We start from the raw sequence: 21,695 nt of genomic DNA on the forward strand, positions 1-21,695 counted from the left end.
CCATCATGAAGCCTTCTGTATACAAAGATGAATGACTGTGGTCAGGAATGGATTCCTCAAAAGCTGAATGACCCTGAGTAAAGTGAAAGCCTTTGAGACAAGGGGATGACACATGGCTGGATAGCAGCCAAACTGAGGAAACTAAAGTGGTGAACTGAGCAGATAATTACGCCCTGACAGGTCCTGCTGCACAATCTTAAAGTTGGGAGGTCACAGCCAAGCCATAGAAAATGCAATGCTCTCCCCTGTCTGCACTGCTCATTCAAATTAAAGCTTTATTCCTGTGACAAAGGCCCACAATCCTCTCGTGTCTGCTGTTATGAATCTTATCTCGGTCTCACTGATTGGCTGAGGGCAGTTCAGTGCGACACGAGGCTGAGAAGGGAAATACAGCTCACCACTCTGTAGAGGCTACTGAAATCCTATCTATGTTCTGCTCACATGTGTTTACAAAGCAAATTAGATATGACAGTGCAGTTTTGCATACATTATTTCAGGCAAAGGACAGGAAAAGAGTAAGGGAGGAAATTACATCACGATTGGCTTTAGTCAGAGGAAGTAAATATGAAAAATGTCTGGAAAGTTTTTTTTAGTTATTTATTTTTTAGTTTAGTTATTTAAAGCGGTTTAACCTCCCTGGCGGTTTATTTTTTTCTGCAAAAATTACAGAAATCCTTTTTTTTTTTTTTTTTTTTTATATGTTTCATGTAAAGCTACCAGAGTGGTAGCTACATGAAACTCCACTAGAGGGCGCATGTGTCCCTCTAGTTCGATCATCGCCGACAACAATAGCAAACAGGGGAACGCGTATATAACGCGCTCCCCTGTTTGGATTCTCCTGTCGCCATGGCGACTATCGGAATGACGTCATGGACGTGAGCCAACGTCCCGACGTCAAGACGCCTCCGATCCAGCCCATAGCGCTGGCCGGAACTCATTGGTCCGGGCAGCGCAGGGCTCTGGCGGGGGGCCCTCTTCCGCCGCTGCGTGCGGGTGATCGCCGCAGAGCGGCGGCGATCAAGCTGTACGCGCGGCTAGCAAAGTGCTAGCTGCGCGTACAGCACTTTAAATGGTGAAAATCGCCCCACCAGGGGCTGAGCTCTCCTCCTGCGCGGCATAGCCCGAGCTCAGCTCGGGCTTACCGCCAGGGAGGTTAAAACCCGGACATAATATTCAATAAAAACATGTTTTCCTACTTTTTATATGCCATACGGTTATCATATTTGCATTTGTGTATAAGTATTATTCATTTAGAAGTTATAGGTTTCCAAAAGTACAGTTTTTTGCTTTGTGAGCTGATTTTGCATTTTATTCATAACTGGTTTTATTTGTTGTTTTGCAGGCAGACAAGCTTTCAGTGTCTCTCTGTCTCCAGCAGCTCATGCACAGTCAGAGAATGTGTCACATTTCTCACTTGATACATTTAAGTAAACACAAGATAACATTATCTAAAGTTCAGATGCATCTGCAATTCACTGCACTCAACTTTCAAGCTCTGTGTGTAACCCTTCGAATGCTGGTCTAGTAAAAAAAAAACAAAAAAAAAACCTGGTTGCATATAATATGCTGTAAATAATGTTTTAGAGCAAAGATGAAATGCATGGTTATATTCCACTTTAATATATAAATTCCACTGAAATCAAAACACGAACAGTACAATACATGTTATGTAAGAAGAACAAGTATTTATCTACTTATATACATGTTTTTTTTTTCCCTGGGATAGCATGGCTGTTCTTGCTGCTTTAAAACAGAAGGTATTTGCAATTATTCAGCTTTATGTAAGCGAGAAGCATCTCCCATGATGCCTCACTTCTGCTGACTATGCACTGAGTAGTAGTGATGCATCATGGGAGTTTCATCTTGCTCACAGAAAAGCTGAATCATTGTAAATACCGTCTGTCTGAAGGCGGCACATTTATATTTAGCACCGGACGTAAGTTTAAGTCTCGTCTCTCTCTTCAGCCTCTACTGGAAACTTATAACCGGAGTCCAAAAAGTTCTAAGAAGCCTGCAGATGACTCAGCCCAACAGACTCCGTCCATAACTGGAATATTACCCTTCAAACCCACCAGTGATTTATGCTAACCCAAAAAAAGTAAATATTTTCGGATTTCGTCACGCCACAACTGCCTGAAAGCATGTGCTATAATAACAAGTCATAGGTTTTTATTACGAGTATTACCAAAAGATGAGTCTAGCTCAACCACAACTGAAGACCATGAAAAACGAGAATGCTGGATTCCAAAAAAGCCTCTTTCAGTGAAGTTCTGAGCTACCGGAAACTGGATCTGCAGTCATGTCCAGGAACACATCAATGGAAATCCCATTTCTAGAATGTCCTTAAAATAGCTCCGCACATTCGGGAGTCGGAACGCCAGGTTAAGCCTTTGAAAACTCTCCTCTGCTTTATTAAATACCAGTTTTAATACCGGACACGGTGTTTAGCTAACGCGATTATCCATCTTCAAACAGGGTCATATTTTAAAACAGCGAAAAGCTGCCTAATACCGGGGCCTATCGATGGCGCGACTACAACCAGCAGGACCGGCCGGCACTGAACAGGATGTAGAGCTGCCAAAACTCGGCTCGTAACCAGACTTTGAAGTACTTAATCGGGCTGGAGACTGGATATCCAGTTTCTGTTCAAACACGGATTGAGGATGCCCGGGATAAAGCTGAAGACAGGAGAGCAATCAATACGCAAGCACCGTGTTATGCTTTAGTGATAATGCATTGTATTGATTGGCTCTATTTTTAAAAGTCATTGCTAAGAAGAAAGTTAAACGGCGGCTCGCCTGTGAGGACGCCACAAGGTGAGGACGTTGTACAAAAAGTAGACAACCATGTAAATATCATTATGTATTCACTCATGGCACAGCCATACTATCATATAACTAACTAACATATCACTAACCCACATATATAAGTAGATGAATACTTGTTCTAATTACATAGCATATGTATTGTACTGTCCATGTTTTGATTACAGTGAATTTTATACAATAAATTAAGAGAATTCTGTTCCTGGCGTTTTCCACATTTACTGCCTCTGACTGAAGCCAATCCTGATGTCATTTCCTCCCTTACTCTTTTTTTTTCACCTAGAAACTGTACTGTCATATCTAGATTGCCAACACATGTGAGCACAGCATAGATCATATTTCAGCAGCTTCTGCAGAGGCAGTTTAGTGTGACGTGAGGCTGAGAGGGGAAATACACCTCACCCCTCAGCAGAAGCTGCTGAAATACACTCTATGCTGTGCTCATATGTTTACAAAGCTAGATAGATAGGACAGTGCAGTTTGTTGGAGGGAAAAAAAAGAGTAAGGGAGGAAATGACACCAGGTTTGGCTTCGGTCAGAGGCAGTAAAGATGGAAAATGCCTGAAAGTTTTCTCTTTATTTACTATATAAAATTCACTGAAATGAAAACGTGGACAGTACAATACATGTGTTATATAAGTAGTACAAGTATTTATCTACGTATATATGCATTATTTTTTCTTGGGATTGTATGGCTGTTTCTGCTGCTTTAATACCCTTTAATTTGCCAGTATGTTTATTTAAAGAGAAACCGTGACCAAGAATTGAACTTCATCCTAATCAGTAGCTGATACCCCCTTTTACATGAGAAATCTACTCCTTTTCACAAACGGATCATCAGGAGGCTCTGTATGGATGATATTGTGGTAAAACCCCTCCCACAGTGTGATGTCAGGACTACGGTACTGACAGTTTCCTGTCAGTGAATCTCGTTGCATTGTGGGAAACAGCTGTTTACAACTGTTTTCAACTGCCGAAAAAGCAAGCAGCATCTCCTTCCAGTAACATCACCTGCCAGCAGTAAAAATGTCACCATGTGATAAATGTCAGAATGTAAATGAGGGAGAGGAAAGATTTTACAATGGGCAAACACTGACTAAATCATTTATACATAATTATTGTAAAAATGAAGCATTTTTTATTACATTATTTTCACTGGAGTTCCTATTTAAGTGCGACGGGGGCAGCACATTGGGAGCTCTGTAAAGACGTGCAGAAATGCTCAGTTATTTACAGATGGAAAGCATTCGCTGCAGCAGACTGAGCACATTCCTGTTCTCAGAATAAACTCGCTGGAGAAACTCATTCGGCAGCTTCTGCAGGTCATTCGGTCTCCTATCCATTATCAATATTGTCCCATGAATATTGGATGGGGCGGTGAAAGGGTTAACGGCAGGCATGCTTGTGCGGTTATCCTGTACACGGTAAGGTTGGCTCATGTATCATGACTCAGGAGTAAACAGTATCATGTGTTACAGCCCGGCAACGCGATACCCCCATTACATTCTGTTCCAATACCCCAAGATTAATGGCGCTGCAACATGAGCCCTCGCACAACAAAACAGAAATCATTATGTGCTGTTATGCGGTGTTAAATATGCATGAGCTATCACTGCACAATTAAAAGCACACAAAAAATAACATGGTGGTAAAAGGAATGAAAAGAAAAAACAAGGAGTTTGGGTTATCTGGGCTGCTGCACATAACTTAATCTTCACATAATAAAGTCTAGCTCCACAGAGAGATCCGTATATATCTCAGGATAACTTAATAATCCCAGGGATCAGAAGTAGTGTCATGTGCGGTGTTTCTGCAGTTAAAAATCTGTTTGTTTTTTTATATTTGGCCATGTGACCTAAACCTTACCTGAAGCAAAAAAAAACTTAAAGGGTTTCTGTGGCCTAAAAAAAAAAAAAAAAAAAAAAAATGTCACATACCTGGGGCTACGCTTGGTGAAATTTGCCTTCTTAAAACAGAAGGTAAGTTGCAATAATTCAGCTATAAGTGAACATTTGAGGTTACCCACAATGCACTACTACTGAATATGCAAATTATCTCTTTTCGCTCCTGTAAGCAAGGCAAGCATCCAGAACCGCCGGTGTATAGCAAGCCTATAGCTTTGAATATTACACAGCCACGTCCAACCCACATGTAGACAGCCTGTTTCGGGCTTTTGGCCCTCATCAGTACATGGCAGGGCTTGATATGGCTGTATGGGATAGGGCTTGGACCAGTACAACAGAGTAACCAAGCAGCTTTGGGTGATATTTAAAGCGATAGGCTTGCTATACACCAGGGGTTCTGGATGCTTGTCTGGCTTACAGGGGCGGAAAAAATAATTTGCATATTCCGTAGTGGTGCATTGTGGGTAACCACAAATGTTCACTTATAGCTAAATTATTGCGAATTTCCTTCTGTTTTAACCACTTAAGCCTTTCTGGACAAACATTCTCGTCCAGATAGGCTGCACGCGGTCCCGCGCGTGTTCCCACCGCCAGCCGTTAGCCCAGCGTTCAGTGAATGGGATTATAGCGACCCCCCCCCCCCCCCCCGCAGAAAAACCGACAGCCTCTTATCGTTTAGTAGAGAAATATATATATTTACATAGAAAGAGGGACAAATGATGAGGAAAGAGGGACAAATGATGAGGAAAGAGGGACAAATGAGGAGAAAATAGGGACAGGGCTCCCAAAGAGGGACTGTCCCTCCAAAAGAGGGACAGTTGGGAGCTACATAGACATACATAGGCATACGTCTATGATAGGGATTAGACTGTGAGCCCCTCCGTGGGACAGATAAAGAGACACTAAAGCGGAAAAAATGATGATATAATGATTTGTATGTGTAGTACAGCTAAGAAATAAAACATTAGGAGGAGAGACCAAAGTCTAATATTGTTCCCAGTACAGGAAGAGTTAAAGAGGCGCTGTCAGCCATACTGTCTCAGAAAAAAACAACAACGCATATATAAGTAGATAAATACTTGCTCTACTTACATAACATATGTATTGCACTGCCCACATTTTGATTTTAGTGATTTTTCTACAGTAAAAAAATGAAAAATCCTTCTTCGCATTTCCCATTTTAACTGTGGCTATTTTGAATCCAATTCTGATGTCATTTCCTCCCTTAGTTTCCTCTGCCTGATTTGCCCGCCCTTAACTATAGAAAGTGCATGGTCTCAGCATGAGAAATATTGGCCAATCAGAGAGGAACAGGGGTGTGGGAGGGGAAAACAGGAGGGAAAGAGGCTTCAGCCAATCAGGCTGCATTAGTTAAGTCTGAGGGGAAGTACAGAAGCAAAAAAGGACAACCCAGCATGCCCTGCAACTTCCTTTTTGTGCACCACATTTTGTGTGTACCAAATAGGAGTCAGGTAAACTGGGGAATGATCATTTATCATTAAGAAAAGTAATAGTGATTTTAACTTTTGGATTGGCTGGTTAGCATCCGTATTACATGTTTACCAGATAAAAAAAAAGAATTGATTTTATTTTATGCCTATCAGTTACTCTTTAAGAAACTCCAGTTATCTATGCAAAAGGGCCACGAGCTCCAAAACTTTCAAAGTTGCAGAGATCTCTGTCTTCTGAAGCTTGTTATCTCAAGTGTCTGGCACTGTATTGTTTTTTTTTTGAAGAGTTCAAAAGTTCACTGGCCTGCTCTGCTCATTTAGAAAGCTGAGTAGTGTGTAAACTGCAAATATTAGAGAATGATGCAATGTTATAAAAAAAAAATATAATATATATATAGCAAAATAAAAATATGAGAATACTACTAATGTTCTAGTAATTATCCGTACTACACAACCAATTCATTATATCATAATTATTTTGTGCTTCAGTGTCTCCTTAAGTGACAAGATAATATACGGTGCAAAGCTGCCTCAGATGGCAGCGCTATATAGATACTTTTTCCGTCCCAGTGACGATCGCAGTCTGCCAGCCGCGATTGCAGGCTGGCAGGTTGATTACGGAGCACTGCATTGTTTGTTTACAGGCGCTTGTGCGAGCACAATCTCCCGTCAAATCTCACGAGGAGTGAGTTGACGCCATATAGCGTGACGGAGGAACAGGGTAGCCACTCTGCGTCCGCCATCCTGCGTTAGGCGGTCGCAGAGTGGTTAAAAGTACTTTTTGCTGTGATACACTGATTTCTGAGTTTTGTATACATTTGATTTTTATTAAAGTGAACCTGAAGACAATTAAAAAAACAAAACAGATACCTAAGGAGAGGGAAGGTTCTGGGTCTTATAAAACCTTCCTGCTCCTCTCATGGCCCCCACATTCCAGCATTGTCACCCCCGTTCAAATCTCCCACTGCGGGATGCTTCAAAAGTCTTCGGGGGCCCAAGTGCTCCTGAAGACTGGCGGCTCCATTGTGTGCTAGTGGGAGCGCCCTCTCTCTCACACACTGGCCCAAGCACAGTACAGAGAAGCCCATCTTTGAAGCCTCCATGGTGGGAGATTTGACCGGATGAGCCAGCGCTGGAATACGGGGACTGTAGGAGGAGAGGGGAGGCCCTATAGGACGCAGAGCCTTCCCTCTCCTTAGGTACCGTATCTGTTTTTATTGTATGGAGTGGAGTGTACACAGATTTACTTATCTAGGGCTTCTTCTAGCCCCACAAAGTTTGTCTGTCTCTTGGCGCATGTCTGCCGTGCTCCGGGCCCTCTCACACTGGCTCTGTTCAGTTTTTTTTTTTTTTTTTTTTTTTTTGGAACACTATTTTTTATTAGCTCCAAAGATATAAACAGAACAAAATAGTATAGCAATGCTAATAGGTTTGACAATGTATGTAAAACGGACCGCTAACAACAAGTCCAGATAGAACCATGCAAATGTGGCTTCGTTCCGTTTTGTTTTTGAAAAGGCTTGCGATTTTCCAAATGCAAGTACAGTAAAGTTACAGTTGGAAACGTGGGAATGCGTTCACACTGAATGCGATGCAGATTTTTTTAAAAAGGCAATCGCAGTTATGCTGCATTTTTCTGCGTTTCGATTGAGGCCAACATGGTGAAAATGCAAAAAAATCTTTGCGATTGCGTTTCTAGATTTTGAGTGTGAAAGAGCCCTCTCTGATCTCAGCCCTGTAGTGGATCCCGACCTGATGGTTTGGCGGCTTCTGCGCATATGCAGTGCGCTCCTGGCTGTGTACAGAACCTGCAGACTCGGATGGAAAGTGGGACCATGGAACACCTGCGCCGAGGGACACACAGACTTCTCAGGGCTGGAAGAAGCCCCAGGTAAGTAAATCAGTATAAACTCCTCTCACCTCCTTTAACCCCCTTGGCGCTTTGATTCTTTCTGGATTTTAGGGTCTAAAAGCGATGCAATTCTTTTGCGTGTTTTTAGACCCTAAAACTGGGAAAAAATCATGCTGCTAGGGAGATCTGCAGCAGCCCATCACTCACCTCCCTGGGATCCAGCGCTGCAGTACTCCCTCCGTCCTCCGGGCGGTGCTGTAACGCTATAGTGAGATTGCTGGCTGTTGACATCTCACCAGGGGGGAGCAGAGGAAGAAGAATTGCGGCCACACCGGGATCCCACGGGAGGCGAGTTGAAACGCCCGCTGCGCACATTTCTCTGCATAGACCTCCCAGCGGCTACCAAGAGTTCAGCTCGGGGTTACGGCTCCTGGCATGTTTTTTCCACCCCGAGCTGTATTTGTGCTTACCGCTAAGGAGGTTAAGGTAACGAAAAGCATGGTCTTTGCGGAAAAGGTGGATCAGCGCATCACCAGGCTGCCTTCGAATGGCCTACAGAGGTGCGCTGAGCCCCCCTAGAAACTGCAAACGCACCTTGAACCCAAACAAGCTCTGCATATGCACTAAAAGCAAGGCTGCTAAGTGGGAGCAGCTGACCAAAAATGAATTAAATTAGTACAAAGCAAAGAAATGAACAGCGCTACTTAAAAACAGGCAAGTGCCTACCTGCAAGAGAGTGCAAGCCCCACTTGTGGGGTCGAATACACACCGAGCATACACGTGACCTGTCTACCACTAGAGGAGGATGTTGGTTTCCTGTAACAGCTTGCATGCAACCTATTAAGTACTCGTCCCTCCCACTGCGAAGAAGTCATCCTTGATGGGAGGGGCCTAACACTAACTAAATCCTAACCTATGCATAGCCTGGGTGCGCTACCAAATAAAATCGAAAATTGAAAATTGCGCAAAAGGTGGATCAGCGCATCACCAGGCCGCCTCCGGATGGCCTCCAATCAGAGATGCGCTGAGCCCCCCCAGGAACTACAAATGCACCTTGAACCCAAACAGAAGCTCTGCATATACACCAAAAGCATGGGCTGCCCCCCTCATACCTAACAAATGTAGTGACAACGCCATGTATAGGGGGCTTTGCAGTTAAAGCAAACCTGAAGCGAAAAAAAACCAAAATTTATATAATGAATTGTATGTGTAGTACAGATGAGGAATATAACATTTCTAGCAAAGAAAAGACTCATTTTTATTTTCAGTTGTATTGCTTTTTTTTTTATAATATTGCATCATTCTGTCATATTTGCAGTTTAGAAACCACACTCTGTCTTTTAAGTTATAAAACAAAGCAGAAATAATGACCTTTTGAACATCCCTGCAGTAAAACCCTATCTCACGTTGTCTCTCACTGTTTCTTGACCGTTTAAGTGCTTCAGAAAACCAGACTGTATTGGACCAAGTTGGGTCGGAGAGCTCAGATAGGCTCTTTTGCAAACATGAAGGTTTTTTTTTAACTCTTCCTGTACTGGAAACAATATGAAACTCTTTTCTTTGCTACTAATGTTCTATTTTTCAGCTGTAGTACACATACAATTCACTATCTCATAAATTTATTTTGACATCAGCTTTGCATTAACCACAGAAGTCGTGGCGTTTGACTTCAATGTAAAATGTGGGCTTTCCGTGGTACCTGGAACAAGAGTTGGATTTATCAGACAGAACTCAGATTTCCAGCGCACTCAAAATTTGCCTGTTCCGATCACCCCTAATGTGGGCCAGTTATCCAGCTTGGTAACTGCTATAGTGCGTGCATGAAAAAAGGGCGCAGTGAAAAAAAAGAGCACGGCTGGATAACGAAATCTGAGAACGATAAACATCGTCAAACTTGGTTAACGATAAATACCGTTGTAAAAACCGTCAGGAGGTAATAATGAAAAGATATTAACGTTAAAAATCGTTATGTAATTCAACAATACAGCTTAACCCAACCCTACTTTTTACACAGAACCCTCCCCCGGTGTAGCCTAAAACTAACCTCCGCCTGGGTGGTGCCTAACTCTAACCACTCCCCCTAGTGGTACCTAACCCCAACTACCCCCCTGGTGGTGCCTAACCCTAACCACTCCATTGGTGGTGTCTAACCCTAACCACTCCCCTGGTGGTGCCTAACCCTAACCACTCCCCTGGTGGTGCCTACCCTAACCACTCCCCTGGTGGTGCCTAACCCTAACCACTCCCGGTGGTGCCTAACCCTAACCACCCCCGGTGGTGCCTAACTCTAACCACCCCCGGTGGTGCCTAACCCTAACCACCCCCCCCCCCCCCCCCGGTAGTGCCTAACCCTAACCACCCCCTGGTGGTGCCTAACCACTCACCCCCTGGTGGTGCCTAACCCTAACCACTCGCCCCCTGGTGGTGCCTAACACTAACCACTTACCCCCTGGTGGTGCCTAACCCTAACCACTCACCCCCTGGTGGTGCCTAACCCTAACCACCCCCCCCCGGTAGTGCCTAACCCTAACCACCCCCTGGTGGTGCCTAACCACTCACCCCCTGGTGGTGCCTAACCCTAACCACTCGCCCCCTGGTGGTGCCTAACACTAACCACTTACCCCCTGGTGGTGCCTAACCCTAACCACTCACCCCCTGGTGGTGCCTAACCACTCACCCCTTGGTGGTGCCTAACCACTCACCCCCTGGTGGTGCCTAACCCTAACCACTCACCCCCTGGTGGTGCCTAACCACTCACCCCCTGGTGGTGACTAACCCTAACCACTCACCCCCTGGTGGTGCCTAACCCTAACCACTCACCCCCTGGTGGTGCCTAACCCTAACCACTCACCTATCTATGCAGAAACACCCTGTTACACATAGTAATGATAATATCTTTGATAATGTAAAATCTATACAAACAAACAAAATAATATGACAAAAACTATAACGTTGCAGCTTCTAAAACGATAACATACTTTAAAAACTATAATGTTCTAATGTTGTTAACGATATTTATCGCAGCGCGCTTTTTCTGCTTTTTTTGGCGTATTAACGATAATTGCATTAGAGTCTATGGTGGTGCCCTTTTCATCCACCCGCAAGCGGCGCCCTTTTTTCCTGCTACCGCTATAGTTATAATCCGCTGTGCTGGCAGAGTTATTGTTTTCTGACGTTGTAATTTTCAGACTGGACCCTTTTGATTTTTTTTTTTAGCACCAGTCAGTTTTTTTAGGTCTGTGTTAATTTTACAGCATTTCCTAAATTAGACACGCCATAAACTCCATCGTATGGACTTAACAGCCCAGATGTCTATAAGCCTGGATTAATGCAACAATCGTCTGAAAATCCTCACACACACAAATGTGCAGGCAGAGTATGGCGGCAGCCATGATGAGATCTATTACTGCAAACAATACAACGCCACGTAAAATGGAGATTTCAGTCCTGCACGGCGAGTGACGATCTTGTTCTCATGTTAAAGTGTACCTGTAGGGATATGATGAGATATGTATGTACAGTGCTAAGCATATATTAACCACTTCATCCACAGGTCAGTAGATATACGTCCTCTGTGACTTCATCTAAGCCACGAGTCAGTAGATATACGTCTTGTAGCAGAAGCAGTGCTGTGCAGCATTGGGCTTGCTCCTGTGCACATTTCTGGCACTATCTGATGCAGCACTAATTGGTGAACGGGAATATATGTTCCCTGAGCTAATGAGATTGATTTTTACCATTAAAAATACTTTAATTTTCTCAGTTCATAGTGAAAAATACACTCTGTAGCATTATTTCAGAATCAAATATCTTCACCATAAATTGTGACCGGAACATAATCTAAGTTTTGTGATAAGCGGTAAGAATAGCCAAACAAAATGTGTGTTTTTTATCTACAGTAGCACTTTTTATTTTTAAACTGGAATTGGTAAAACTGAGAAATGTTTTTTCTTTTTTTTTTTATTTGTTTTCCCATTAAAATTCATAGAAAACAAAATTGTTCGAGGGGGAAAAATGGCATACAATGAAAGCCTAGTTTGCCTTGAAAAAACAATATATATTTCATTTCTGTGTCATAAGTAGGGATAAAGTTATTTCTGATTAAATAAGGACATGGCTAAACTGTCAAAACTGCTCTGGTCCATAAGTGGGAAAAAAGGTCTGGATGCCAAGTGGTTAATAACCAGGCTGTTTTACTTGTTTTATTTTGCTGCCTGAGAAACAAGTAAACAAGAAACACAGGCTAGTTCTACATAGGACTGGGATTGTACATACACATGTTTATCTCATCTTGTCTTGTCATAAGCTATTTATCTGTGGGACTGATGCTGAAATATGTTGCTATATTACCAACAAGTGACTTATTACGGTACATTTGGAATACACGTATTTTAGTAACAGCGCTCAGATATTGACAGATGAGTAATTTGCCAGTCATGCCATCTCCAAAAATGCCTAATTAATCAGCTACTACTTGTAAGTAAGTAAATCACCCCTGTGATTTGGGGTTAAACTGCCTCATGTAACATTTGACAAGCATTTGCCATTTGCACAGACACTGTTGAACTGATACAGCTCTCACCATCATCACCACAGCACAAATACCAGAGCAGCTGTATTGGACCGATCACTGGACTCAGTGATTGGCCCAATCATGAGTCATGGCCTCGCCTCAGACACAATCGGCTCCAGTCGGAACAGCAGACAGCGGTGATTGGACGGCTTTGTTGCAGCTCCTCTGCTGGATTAGCCGCACGGCGTCTGGAGGCTGAGGAATATCCCGTCAAGCTGGAGCAGCCGCCTGGTCATGGAAAGACTCCCTGGATCGCTCTGCTCCTTGTCGCAGGACCCAACTCCTGCCACTCCTTCACGCTGATTGGTACGGCAAGCATGTAACCTACTGGCAGCACACAGGAACAGGGCAAAGGTGTACACTGGAGTGCATAGACAGGGGGAAAGGAGGACACAGGTGACAGAAGGGACACAGGACAGTGCAAAGGAGGACTCGGGGGCATGGATGGGGAAATGAGGACAAAGGGTGACAGAAGGCAAAGGAGGACACCTTTGGACCATAAGACGCACTGACTTTTCCTCACACTTTTGGGCAAGAAAGAGTGCGTCTTAAGGTCCGAAAAATACGGTATGTAGGCTTTTCTGAGCTCTTCATAATATTTCCTGTACACGACTACATTTTAGAACACTTGAAAGGAACAGGTATTCGTCATATTTAATTTTTGAGTACATCAGACCCTGAGCGTAGCTTTGCGCCATAAAACATTTCCAGGACAATCCCATTACACACGGAGCGCTGTTGTCCTGAAAGTTCCAGATTCAACTCTGTTTTACCAATATTCCTCAACTTTATAAGACCTTGTAAGTCTACAGGAGATTATTTCCACTACAACGTAATGTACGGCTGGTATAAACATCACCTGCGCTAAGGTCGGAATTTATATGCTGATGGAAAAAGGAAAATTAAGTATGAGGATATATTCACACTCTAAATTGAACTGCCAGTATGTCAAAGACCTTCTTATCTTAAAGTACCCCTGAACCAGTTTATTATAAACATACCTTTAACCTCCCTGGCGGTAAACCCGACACAGCCACCAAAGAGGATCACATCGCCCCCGGAGGAGTTTTTAAAAAATAAAATCTGTTTTATATTGTTAAGCTAGCACTAGCCTAGCTAACTAGTGGCCCAAATCCCTCCGGTCCCCTCCGATCGCCGCCGTTATACGTACCCCCAGGGATCCCGCGATGGTGCAGCCTCCCAATCAGCTGGGGAGGATCGGAACTCCGCATAACATCGATGGCGTTATGACATCACGTCCAATGGTCGCCATAGCGACGAGTGAAGCAATTGCAGCTCTCGCGGGATCGCGGACGGGTAAATATAGCCGGTGGCGATCGGGGGGGGGGGGGGGGGCTGGGGGGTACAGAGAGGTGCCGGGGGACTTGGGCCACATAGTTAGCTAGCCTAGTGCAAGCTGACATTAAAAAAATTTCATTAAACAAATCCCTCCCGTGGACGCAGCCACTTAAACTGCGTACCGTCAGGGAGGTTAATACATTTGTATTTGTGGTGCTGTGACTTTTGTCACAGCACCATCCTCCCCCTCCAGCTCCCCCCACTCTGCTCAGCTGTAATCTTCGACTGAGCAGAAAGTCGAATTTTGGCAGGGAGGAAGTGGCAGTTCCCCCTCCTCTCTGCCGGTCCATAACTCTGCCCCTTCCACTTGCCGCTATAGTTCCAGATATGTGTTACTGCACACAGTGCACAGGGGAGCTGCGCTGTGTGCGGCCGTGTTGTTATTGAGGTCAGAATGATAGTGTACTAATAAAGCTATTAGTACACTATCATTCTGACCTCAATTACCCCAAGCCCTCACACAGCGCAGCTCCTGTGCACTGTAACACAAATCATTGGGGGGCGCTGGAGGGTGCAGCGTCACTGGCTTGGGCTTTAACCTCCTGAGCGTTTCGCCGCTCAGGAGGTTTTACAGCCTCAGAGTCCCCCAGTATCATTTTAAAAGATCGCACACTTGTAAAACCTTTATCTAGCAGTAGGCTAGCTAGTACATGTGGCCGGCATCCCCCCCGATTCCCCGCTAATACATTACCCAGCCTGGATCCAGCTATCAGCACAGCCTCCCCGCACAGCTCCGGTCCTCTCTATGGGGAGGATCGTACATGACGTCATGCGCAGATCCGATCCTCCCCATAGAGAGGACCAGAGCTGTGCGGGGAGGCTGCGCGATCGCTGGATCCAGGCTGGGTAATGTATTAGCAGGGGATCGGGGGGGATCAGCTGCAATTGGGGGGATGCCAGCCACATGTACTAGCTAGCCTAGTGCTAGATAAAGGTTTTACAAGTGTGCGATCTTTTAAAATTATACTGTGGGACTCAGTGTCGGGCATACCGCTAAAGAGGTTAATAGGAATCAATCTTTATTTTTATGACCTTTTAACATCCTTGTGTCCTTGAAATAAGGATGATATCAAATGCAAAAGTTTTAAAAACCCTTAAAGGACTTCCGAGGCGAACATCATAATCTATTTTTACTCCCCTGGGGCCTCTTCAAACCCCTCGCAGCCGTCTCAGTTCCTCACCGCAGCCCCAGTCCGCCTCGGTGTCCCCGCTGGCCGCCCTTAATGATCGCAACCCACCGGCAGGTCGGCTCTTCTGTGCCTGCACTTGTTATCTGGCCCGGAAGTCCATGTAATCTGGCGCATACTGTGCCTTTGCAGCAGTTGTGCGCAGGCGCAGTATGCGCCAGATGATGTGGACATGCGGACAAGAGTCCCTGCACAGGTGCAGAAGAGCTTACCTCATCGGCGGGTAGCGCTCATTATGGGCGGCTAGCGGGGACACCGAGGAGGACTGGGGCTGCGGTGAGGAACAGACATGGCTGCTGGGGGCTGGGGGAAGCCCCAGGCGAGTAAACAGATTTTCATCCTCCCTCGCCTCGGAAGTTCTTTAAAGCGGGATTGTCACCATAAAAATCAAATTTCAACATCAACTGGTCTGAGTGTATTGGGCCTGATTCACAAAGCGGTGCTAACAGTTAGCACGCTAGTGAAAAGCCCTTTATCACGCCTAAACTCAGTTTAGGCATGATACGTTTAGATGTGATAAGTTTAGGTGTGATAAGTTTAGGTGTGATACGTTTTTAGGCGTGATAAGTTTAAGCACCAACTGGGTTAGCATTGCAGTGCACAGCTGATCAAAAGTTTTGCGCTAGCAAAGTCTGGTGCACTTTGCATAGAGTTTAATGGCGCTGATTTGCGTGCGATCTAAACTTATCTAAACTTATCATGCCTAAACTTATCATGCCTATAAACTGAATTTAGGCATGATAAAAATGGTTATCACGCCTAAAGTCTTTAACTGGGTTACCACCGCTTTGTGAATCGAGCCCATTAAGCGATAAAGATGCTAATCCTGCATTCAAAACAACTTTCAAAACTTTTTCTGCTGTTATGGTTTGGAGTTATCACATACTTTAGGAGCACTGGCCCTTTAGTAGTCAGTGCCAAACAGTTGAATGCTGGGGGTTCTTTTTATCTAGAATAAATTCCTTTTCTTCCATTTATTTCCCTGCCTAGCCTATCTGAAACATGATCCTCTGCTCACTTGTGTTTACAAGCAAGGCTGAGGTGACTCAGCGATTGGAGGAGAAAAGAAAAAAAAAACAGTGCAGTTCCTAGTATACACCTCAGTTGGAGTGTCTGAAGACTCTGGAAGGAGGGCAGCTAATGAATACACAATGAGCAAGAGAAGGGGGGAGGGGAAACAAGAGTCAGGGAGGATAGGATGTCAGTGTTAGCTTGGCAAGATGGTCACTGCCTAGAATCGGATTTTCTGTGTTTCCTTTATAAAATTCACAAAAATCATTACGTGGATAGCACAATACATGTGTTACATAAGTAGAACTAGTATTTATCTACTTATATATGTGTTATTTCTAGGTTAGCATGGGTGTCGCTTGTTCTTTAAGACAAGGGGAGGGGCTGATGTTTGAACCACGTTCCTGATGGACACAAGACTAAACTTCCCATAATCCATACTGGTGCCGGTTAACTGCTGTTAATACCCAGCTGACAATGCGGAATCTCAAGGGCTGATAGCAATAAATAGCTCTACTGTCCACTGCATGACAATGAAAGGAGAAGAATTACAGTAACTAATTCCTGGTGCTATCCCAATAGAGAAAGTGCTGCCATGATGATTTTTTTACAGCAACCTCTGCAGAAAATGCAAGAGATAATATTTGAATTAAAGGTACAGCTGTAAAGGTCCAGAGGTACTGGCAATGACTGAAGCATGAGGTCATGAGTTTGACTCCCGAGTCAGAGAAAAAAAAAGGTACAGCGATTTCATTAAAGGACACCCGAGGCGAAAATAAACAAATGAAATAAATGATTGTATCTATCTTCCTCCTCCTAAAAATGACTTAACCACTTTACCCCCGCCCGTACGAATTTCTCCGTCCCTTTTTCCATCCTTTCACCACCAGGGACGGAGAAATCCGTACTTTCCGCGATCCCGCCGCTGCCCACGCTCCTGCTCGCTCTAGCGCGCACTCCCGCTCGTAAACACGCCGCCGGCCGCTCGCCCGGAGATCAATGAACGGGAAAATCCATTCCTGTTCGTTGATCTAAGCCCCGCAATGATCTGCTGCTCCTCTGCCAAGCAGCACGATCATTGTGATAAAAAAAACAAAACACTTTCCCAGCCTCCTAGTACTTCCTCCAAGTGTCCGGAAGGACGCTTGGAGGTCGCATTAAACATAAAGTTACTGTTGCCATCTTGTGGCCAAATAGTAAAACTACACCCTAAAGCATTTTTCACATACAAATACAATACTTATACACAAAAAATTATCTCATTACCTCCCACGCACCCCATTTTTTTTTTTTTTGTAATTAAAAAAAAAATTAAAAAATGTACAATTAAAAAAAATACATAAATAGTTACCTTACGGACTGAACTTTTTAAATATTTATGTCAGGAGGGTACAACACTGTTACTTTATAAACTATGGGCTTGTAATTAGGGATGGACGCAAAACTGAAAAAAAATGCACCTTTATTTCCAAATAAAATATTGGCGCTAAACATTGTGATAGGGACATAATTTAAACGGTTTTTATAACCGGGACAAATGGGCAAATACATTTCATGGGTTTTAATTACAGTAGCATGCATTATTTAAAAACTATAATGGCCGAGAACTGAAAAATAATGAATTTTTTCCCACATTTTTCCTATTTTCTCATTAAAACATATTTAGAATAAAATAATTCTTGGCATAATGTCCCACCTAAAGAAAGCCTAATTGGTGGCGGAAAAAACAAGATATAGTTCATATCATTGTGATAAGTAATAATTATGTTATAGACGAATTAATGGAAGGAGCGCTGAAAGGTGAAAATTGCTCTGGTGCTCAAGGGGTAAAACCCCTCAGTGGTGAAGTGGTTAAGATATTTCACAGTTTTAGTTTATGTTTAAATCTACTTTTTAAGTTTTTACTGTTTTATTGTTTTTGCTCAATGACACATTCTTAAAAGTATGCCAGAGCTAAAATCTATGAACTCCTGACCCTTTTTTTATCTCTTTCCTGCTCTCAGAAGCCATTTTCTGCTAGGAAAGTGTTTTATAGTTAGAATTTCTTATCAGTGAGGGTCACACTGTAGTAACTTCCTGTTTGAGTCAGGACTGAGTCAGCCACTTACATACTTGATGTTTAACTCTTTCACACAGAAAAAGAAAAAAAGGAACACAGCATAGTTATTTGTGTGCTGCTAGGCACTGTACATACCCATGTCTATCATCATGGTACATGTCACCTCGGGTATCCTTTAAACGTCACCAAAATATAGAGTAATACTTTATTGTACATTCTTCATCAGGATCCTGGTCGACTTACCTCCTTGCTATGTCATAGGACTCGGGGTGAATGCACGTTTGGTCCAGCGGATTTGGCCTGGCTGGAATGTTGGCTGCAGATTTGGCAGTTTTTTTGGTTGGTTTGGGGGCTGGTCTACTCGATCCTGCAATATCCAAGTTCTGACCGGCTTCCTGGTCCCTGCAAAAGAAAAGAGTTTACTCAGACTCCATTATTTTAGTGCAGATTTATCATATACTACCAGCTGTGCAGAATATTCCTAACAGTGCTTTAAAGAGACTAACAACATTTTCAGCATTATTCCATTTATCCTATAAGTTCCTATACCGGTTTTAATGTGGTCTGGATTACTGTAGCCTTTTCTAGTTGCAAAGTCTCTGTAATATATCTAATAATCTTTTCTTTGTCAAGCTTTGTCGACCCAGAGAGGAATGCACTGCCTCTGCTGTGATAGGAAGAAGTTATGCACACCCCTCCAGGCTCTGTGTGTGTATAAGCTTTGTTTATCCCTCACAGACAGGTCTCTGCTCTTTGTTTCAGCTTATCTGAGGAGGAAGGGAGCTGCCCATGCTGAGAAACTGTGAGAATCCCTGACTGGAGTGCAGATATTCACTACACACACACACAACACTTCTTCATGGTTAGCAGCCATGTTTTTAGTTTGTAAACACTGCCTAAAACTGGCGATTAAAAGCCAGGATCGCGGCGGAAATGGCAAAGAGGTACCCAGGAGATCACAGTGACTCGATTGGTATGTTTTGTATTGTACAAATCGGACAGTACAGATTCTCTTTAAAGCAGTACATTCCATCTGCACATCAGGTCTAATCTAGTCACAGACAGGAAGGGAACAAAAAAACCGACCGCATTAATCAACCTGACATACAGGGATGATGCCTTCTGGCTGGGAGGCATAACAAAGCTGCCACCCTCAACCTTCTCTGATCAGGAGGCAGAAGAGGGTGTGGCCAAGCTATCAACTCCCTCATGCTAGATTTAGTGAAGGCGTTTTTGTTTTTACAGCAGAAAAGAAAGATGGGAGACTTCTTCCAGCGAGGAGACTCTGGGAGACTCTTTTAGGGGTAATAAATGTGGGGGACACAGAGGTGTGGGAGACAGGAATTGAGGGAAAATGTCTTTTCTGGGGACACATGGAGGCCTGAGGGACAGGAAGTGAGTGAGAATCTCTTCTTTGGGGTCACATGGAGGCCTGAGAGACAGGAAGTGAGGGAGAATCTCTTCTTTGGGTTCACATGGAGGCCTGAGAGACAGGAAGTGAGTGAAAATCTCTTTTCTGGGGACACATGGAGGCCTGAGAGACAGGAAGTGAGCGAGAATCTCTTCTCTGGGGACACATGGAGGTCTCCCAGACAGGAAGTGAGGGAGGATCTCTTCTTTGGGGACACATGGAGGTCTCCCAGACAGGAAGTGAGGGAGGATCTCTTTACTGGGGACACATGGAGGCCCGAGAGACATGAAGTGAGTGAGAATCTCTTCTTTGGGGTCGCATACAGGTCTGAGAGACAGGAAGTGAGGGAGAATCTCTTCTTTGGGGTCACATGGAGGGCTGAGAGACAGGGGTTGAGGGAAAATCTCTTTTCTGGGGACACGAGGAGGTCTCACAGGAAGTGAGTGAGTTCCTAGGGAGGATGACTGCCATTTCCTCCCCGCATGGAGTGGAGGTCTGCGAGACAGGAAGTGAGTGAGAATCTCCTCTTTGGGGACACATGCAGGTCTGAGAGACAGGAAGTGAGTGAGAATCTTTTCTGGGAACACATGTAGATCTTAGAGACAGGAAGTGAGGGAAAAATATCGTCTTTGGGGACACAGGACACAGGGCATGAAAACGCTCCAAACTTTCTCACCCCAATCCACACTACTTCAAACTGAAAAAACGTTTTAAAAAAATAATTTTTACATTTAAAGTAAATTACAATTATGTTCATGGGGACCTGGGGAAAGCAGAGCAACTTCCTTGAGTTCTTCCATGAGTTCTCTGACATGTATGCAAGAAAAGTAATTGGCATTTTGCCTTTCGGGTTATTCGGAATACGGAATTTGAGAGAAGAACTCATAGTTCAGTTTCTAAGTCTTCCATCTCGCGCATCTCAGCATGTGAGTCAGGAACAGTAAAGCGCAGCAATGTACACACAATAAAAGTGGCGTATTTTGGGATCCATACGCCGCAATATATAAAAGCTCATTTTAGAGCTTTGGAGACGCCGGATATTTTGCAGGGCTGCCACTTAATGCAGCTGGAAACCCTGGGGCAGCCAATGCGTTTTACGGCCGCTCATATATTGCATGTAATATAGAAGACGTTTCACTGATGCGGCCCAGTATATTAATCTGAGTGTAAGTGATACACTCGTTTTATTGCGGTAACAGAGGGAAGACGCGTATTCCATATGTAGTAATGCCAGCGCTGAAAAAATAATCCCAGGATCCAGGTAGCTGATGGTCACAAAGATCGCCGCTCCCTTTAACCCTTAAGGAGCCAAACAAAGTAAAACTTTATTTGGCTGCAGGGCCGAATTTTTTCTGCCGCTGGGGAGGCGTGGCTTACCCAGCCTGGCAGGCTCGGCAGGGTAGGGGTGGCAGCAGGGCGCTCTCATACATACCCGTCTGGATGGCTGCTGCTCTTCTCCACCACGGGGCGGCGATGTAATTCCGACATGTCTTCTCGGTTCCAGTCACATGGTACGACGTGATCGGGATCCAGGGGATGGCGTCAGTGTTACAGCCAGGGTCGTAGCAATAGGGGTTGCAGAGGTAGCGACCGCATCGGGGCCCCTGGGCCCCAAGGGGCCTTCCCTCAACTACAGTATTAGCTCTCTATTGGTCCTGTGCTCATAATAATCACTTCTATAGATGCTTTGAATAGTGGTAATCACTAACAATCTGTTCCACATCCTCTTCTTGCACCTCTGACACTGTAGTTGCCATTGGCAGGTTTTGGTGCTCCAGATCAATTGTTATGTATAGAGTGCTTGGGGGGGGGGGGGGCAATGTAAAACTTGCATCGGGGCCCACAGCTCCTTCGCTATGCCACTGGTTACAGCGCCACTTGGAAGTGGGGTGATGCAAGAGACTCTTCCACCACTGGGTGGCACTGTAATGCTGACGCGGTCTCCTGGATCCCCATCACGTCATATCACGTGATTGAAACCGAGAAGACCTGTCGGAAGTTCAGAGCTGCTGGTGGTGGAAGAGAAGAAGCCGCCCGGAGCAGGTAAGTATAACTTCTTGCAG

The 21,695-nt window shown here is 44.3% G+C and overlaps 1 protein-coding gene across 6 annotated transcripts in view; it reads right to left on the reverse strand.

Annotated features, from left to right (window-relative positions):
- SRBD1 (S1 RNA binding domain 1) overlaps positions 1–21,695 on the reverse strand; it is a 308,196-nt gene that overhangs the window by 17,277 nt on the left and 269,224 nt on the right. For all 6 annotated transcript variants that reach the window (XM_068233032.1, XM_068233030.1, XM_068233027.1 and 3 more), the window contains one exon: positions 18,465–18,623. In XM_068233032.1, the coding sequence (XP_068089133.1) occupies positions 18,465–18,623 (159 nt within the window). The remainder of the gene's footprint in view (positions 1–18,464; positions 18,624–21,695) is intronic.

Source organism: Hyperolius riggenbachi, chromosome 4, assembly GCF_040937935.1.
Source record: "Hyperolius riggenbachi isolate aHypRig1 chromosome 4, aHypRig1.pri, whole genome shotgun sequence".
Lineage (NCBI taxonomy): Eukaryota > Metazoa > Chordata > Amphibia > Anura > Hyperoliidae > Hyperolius > Hyperolius riggenbachi.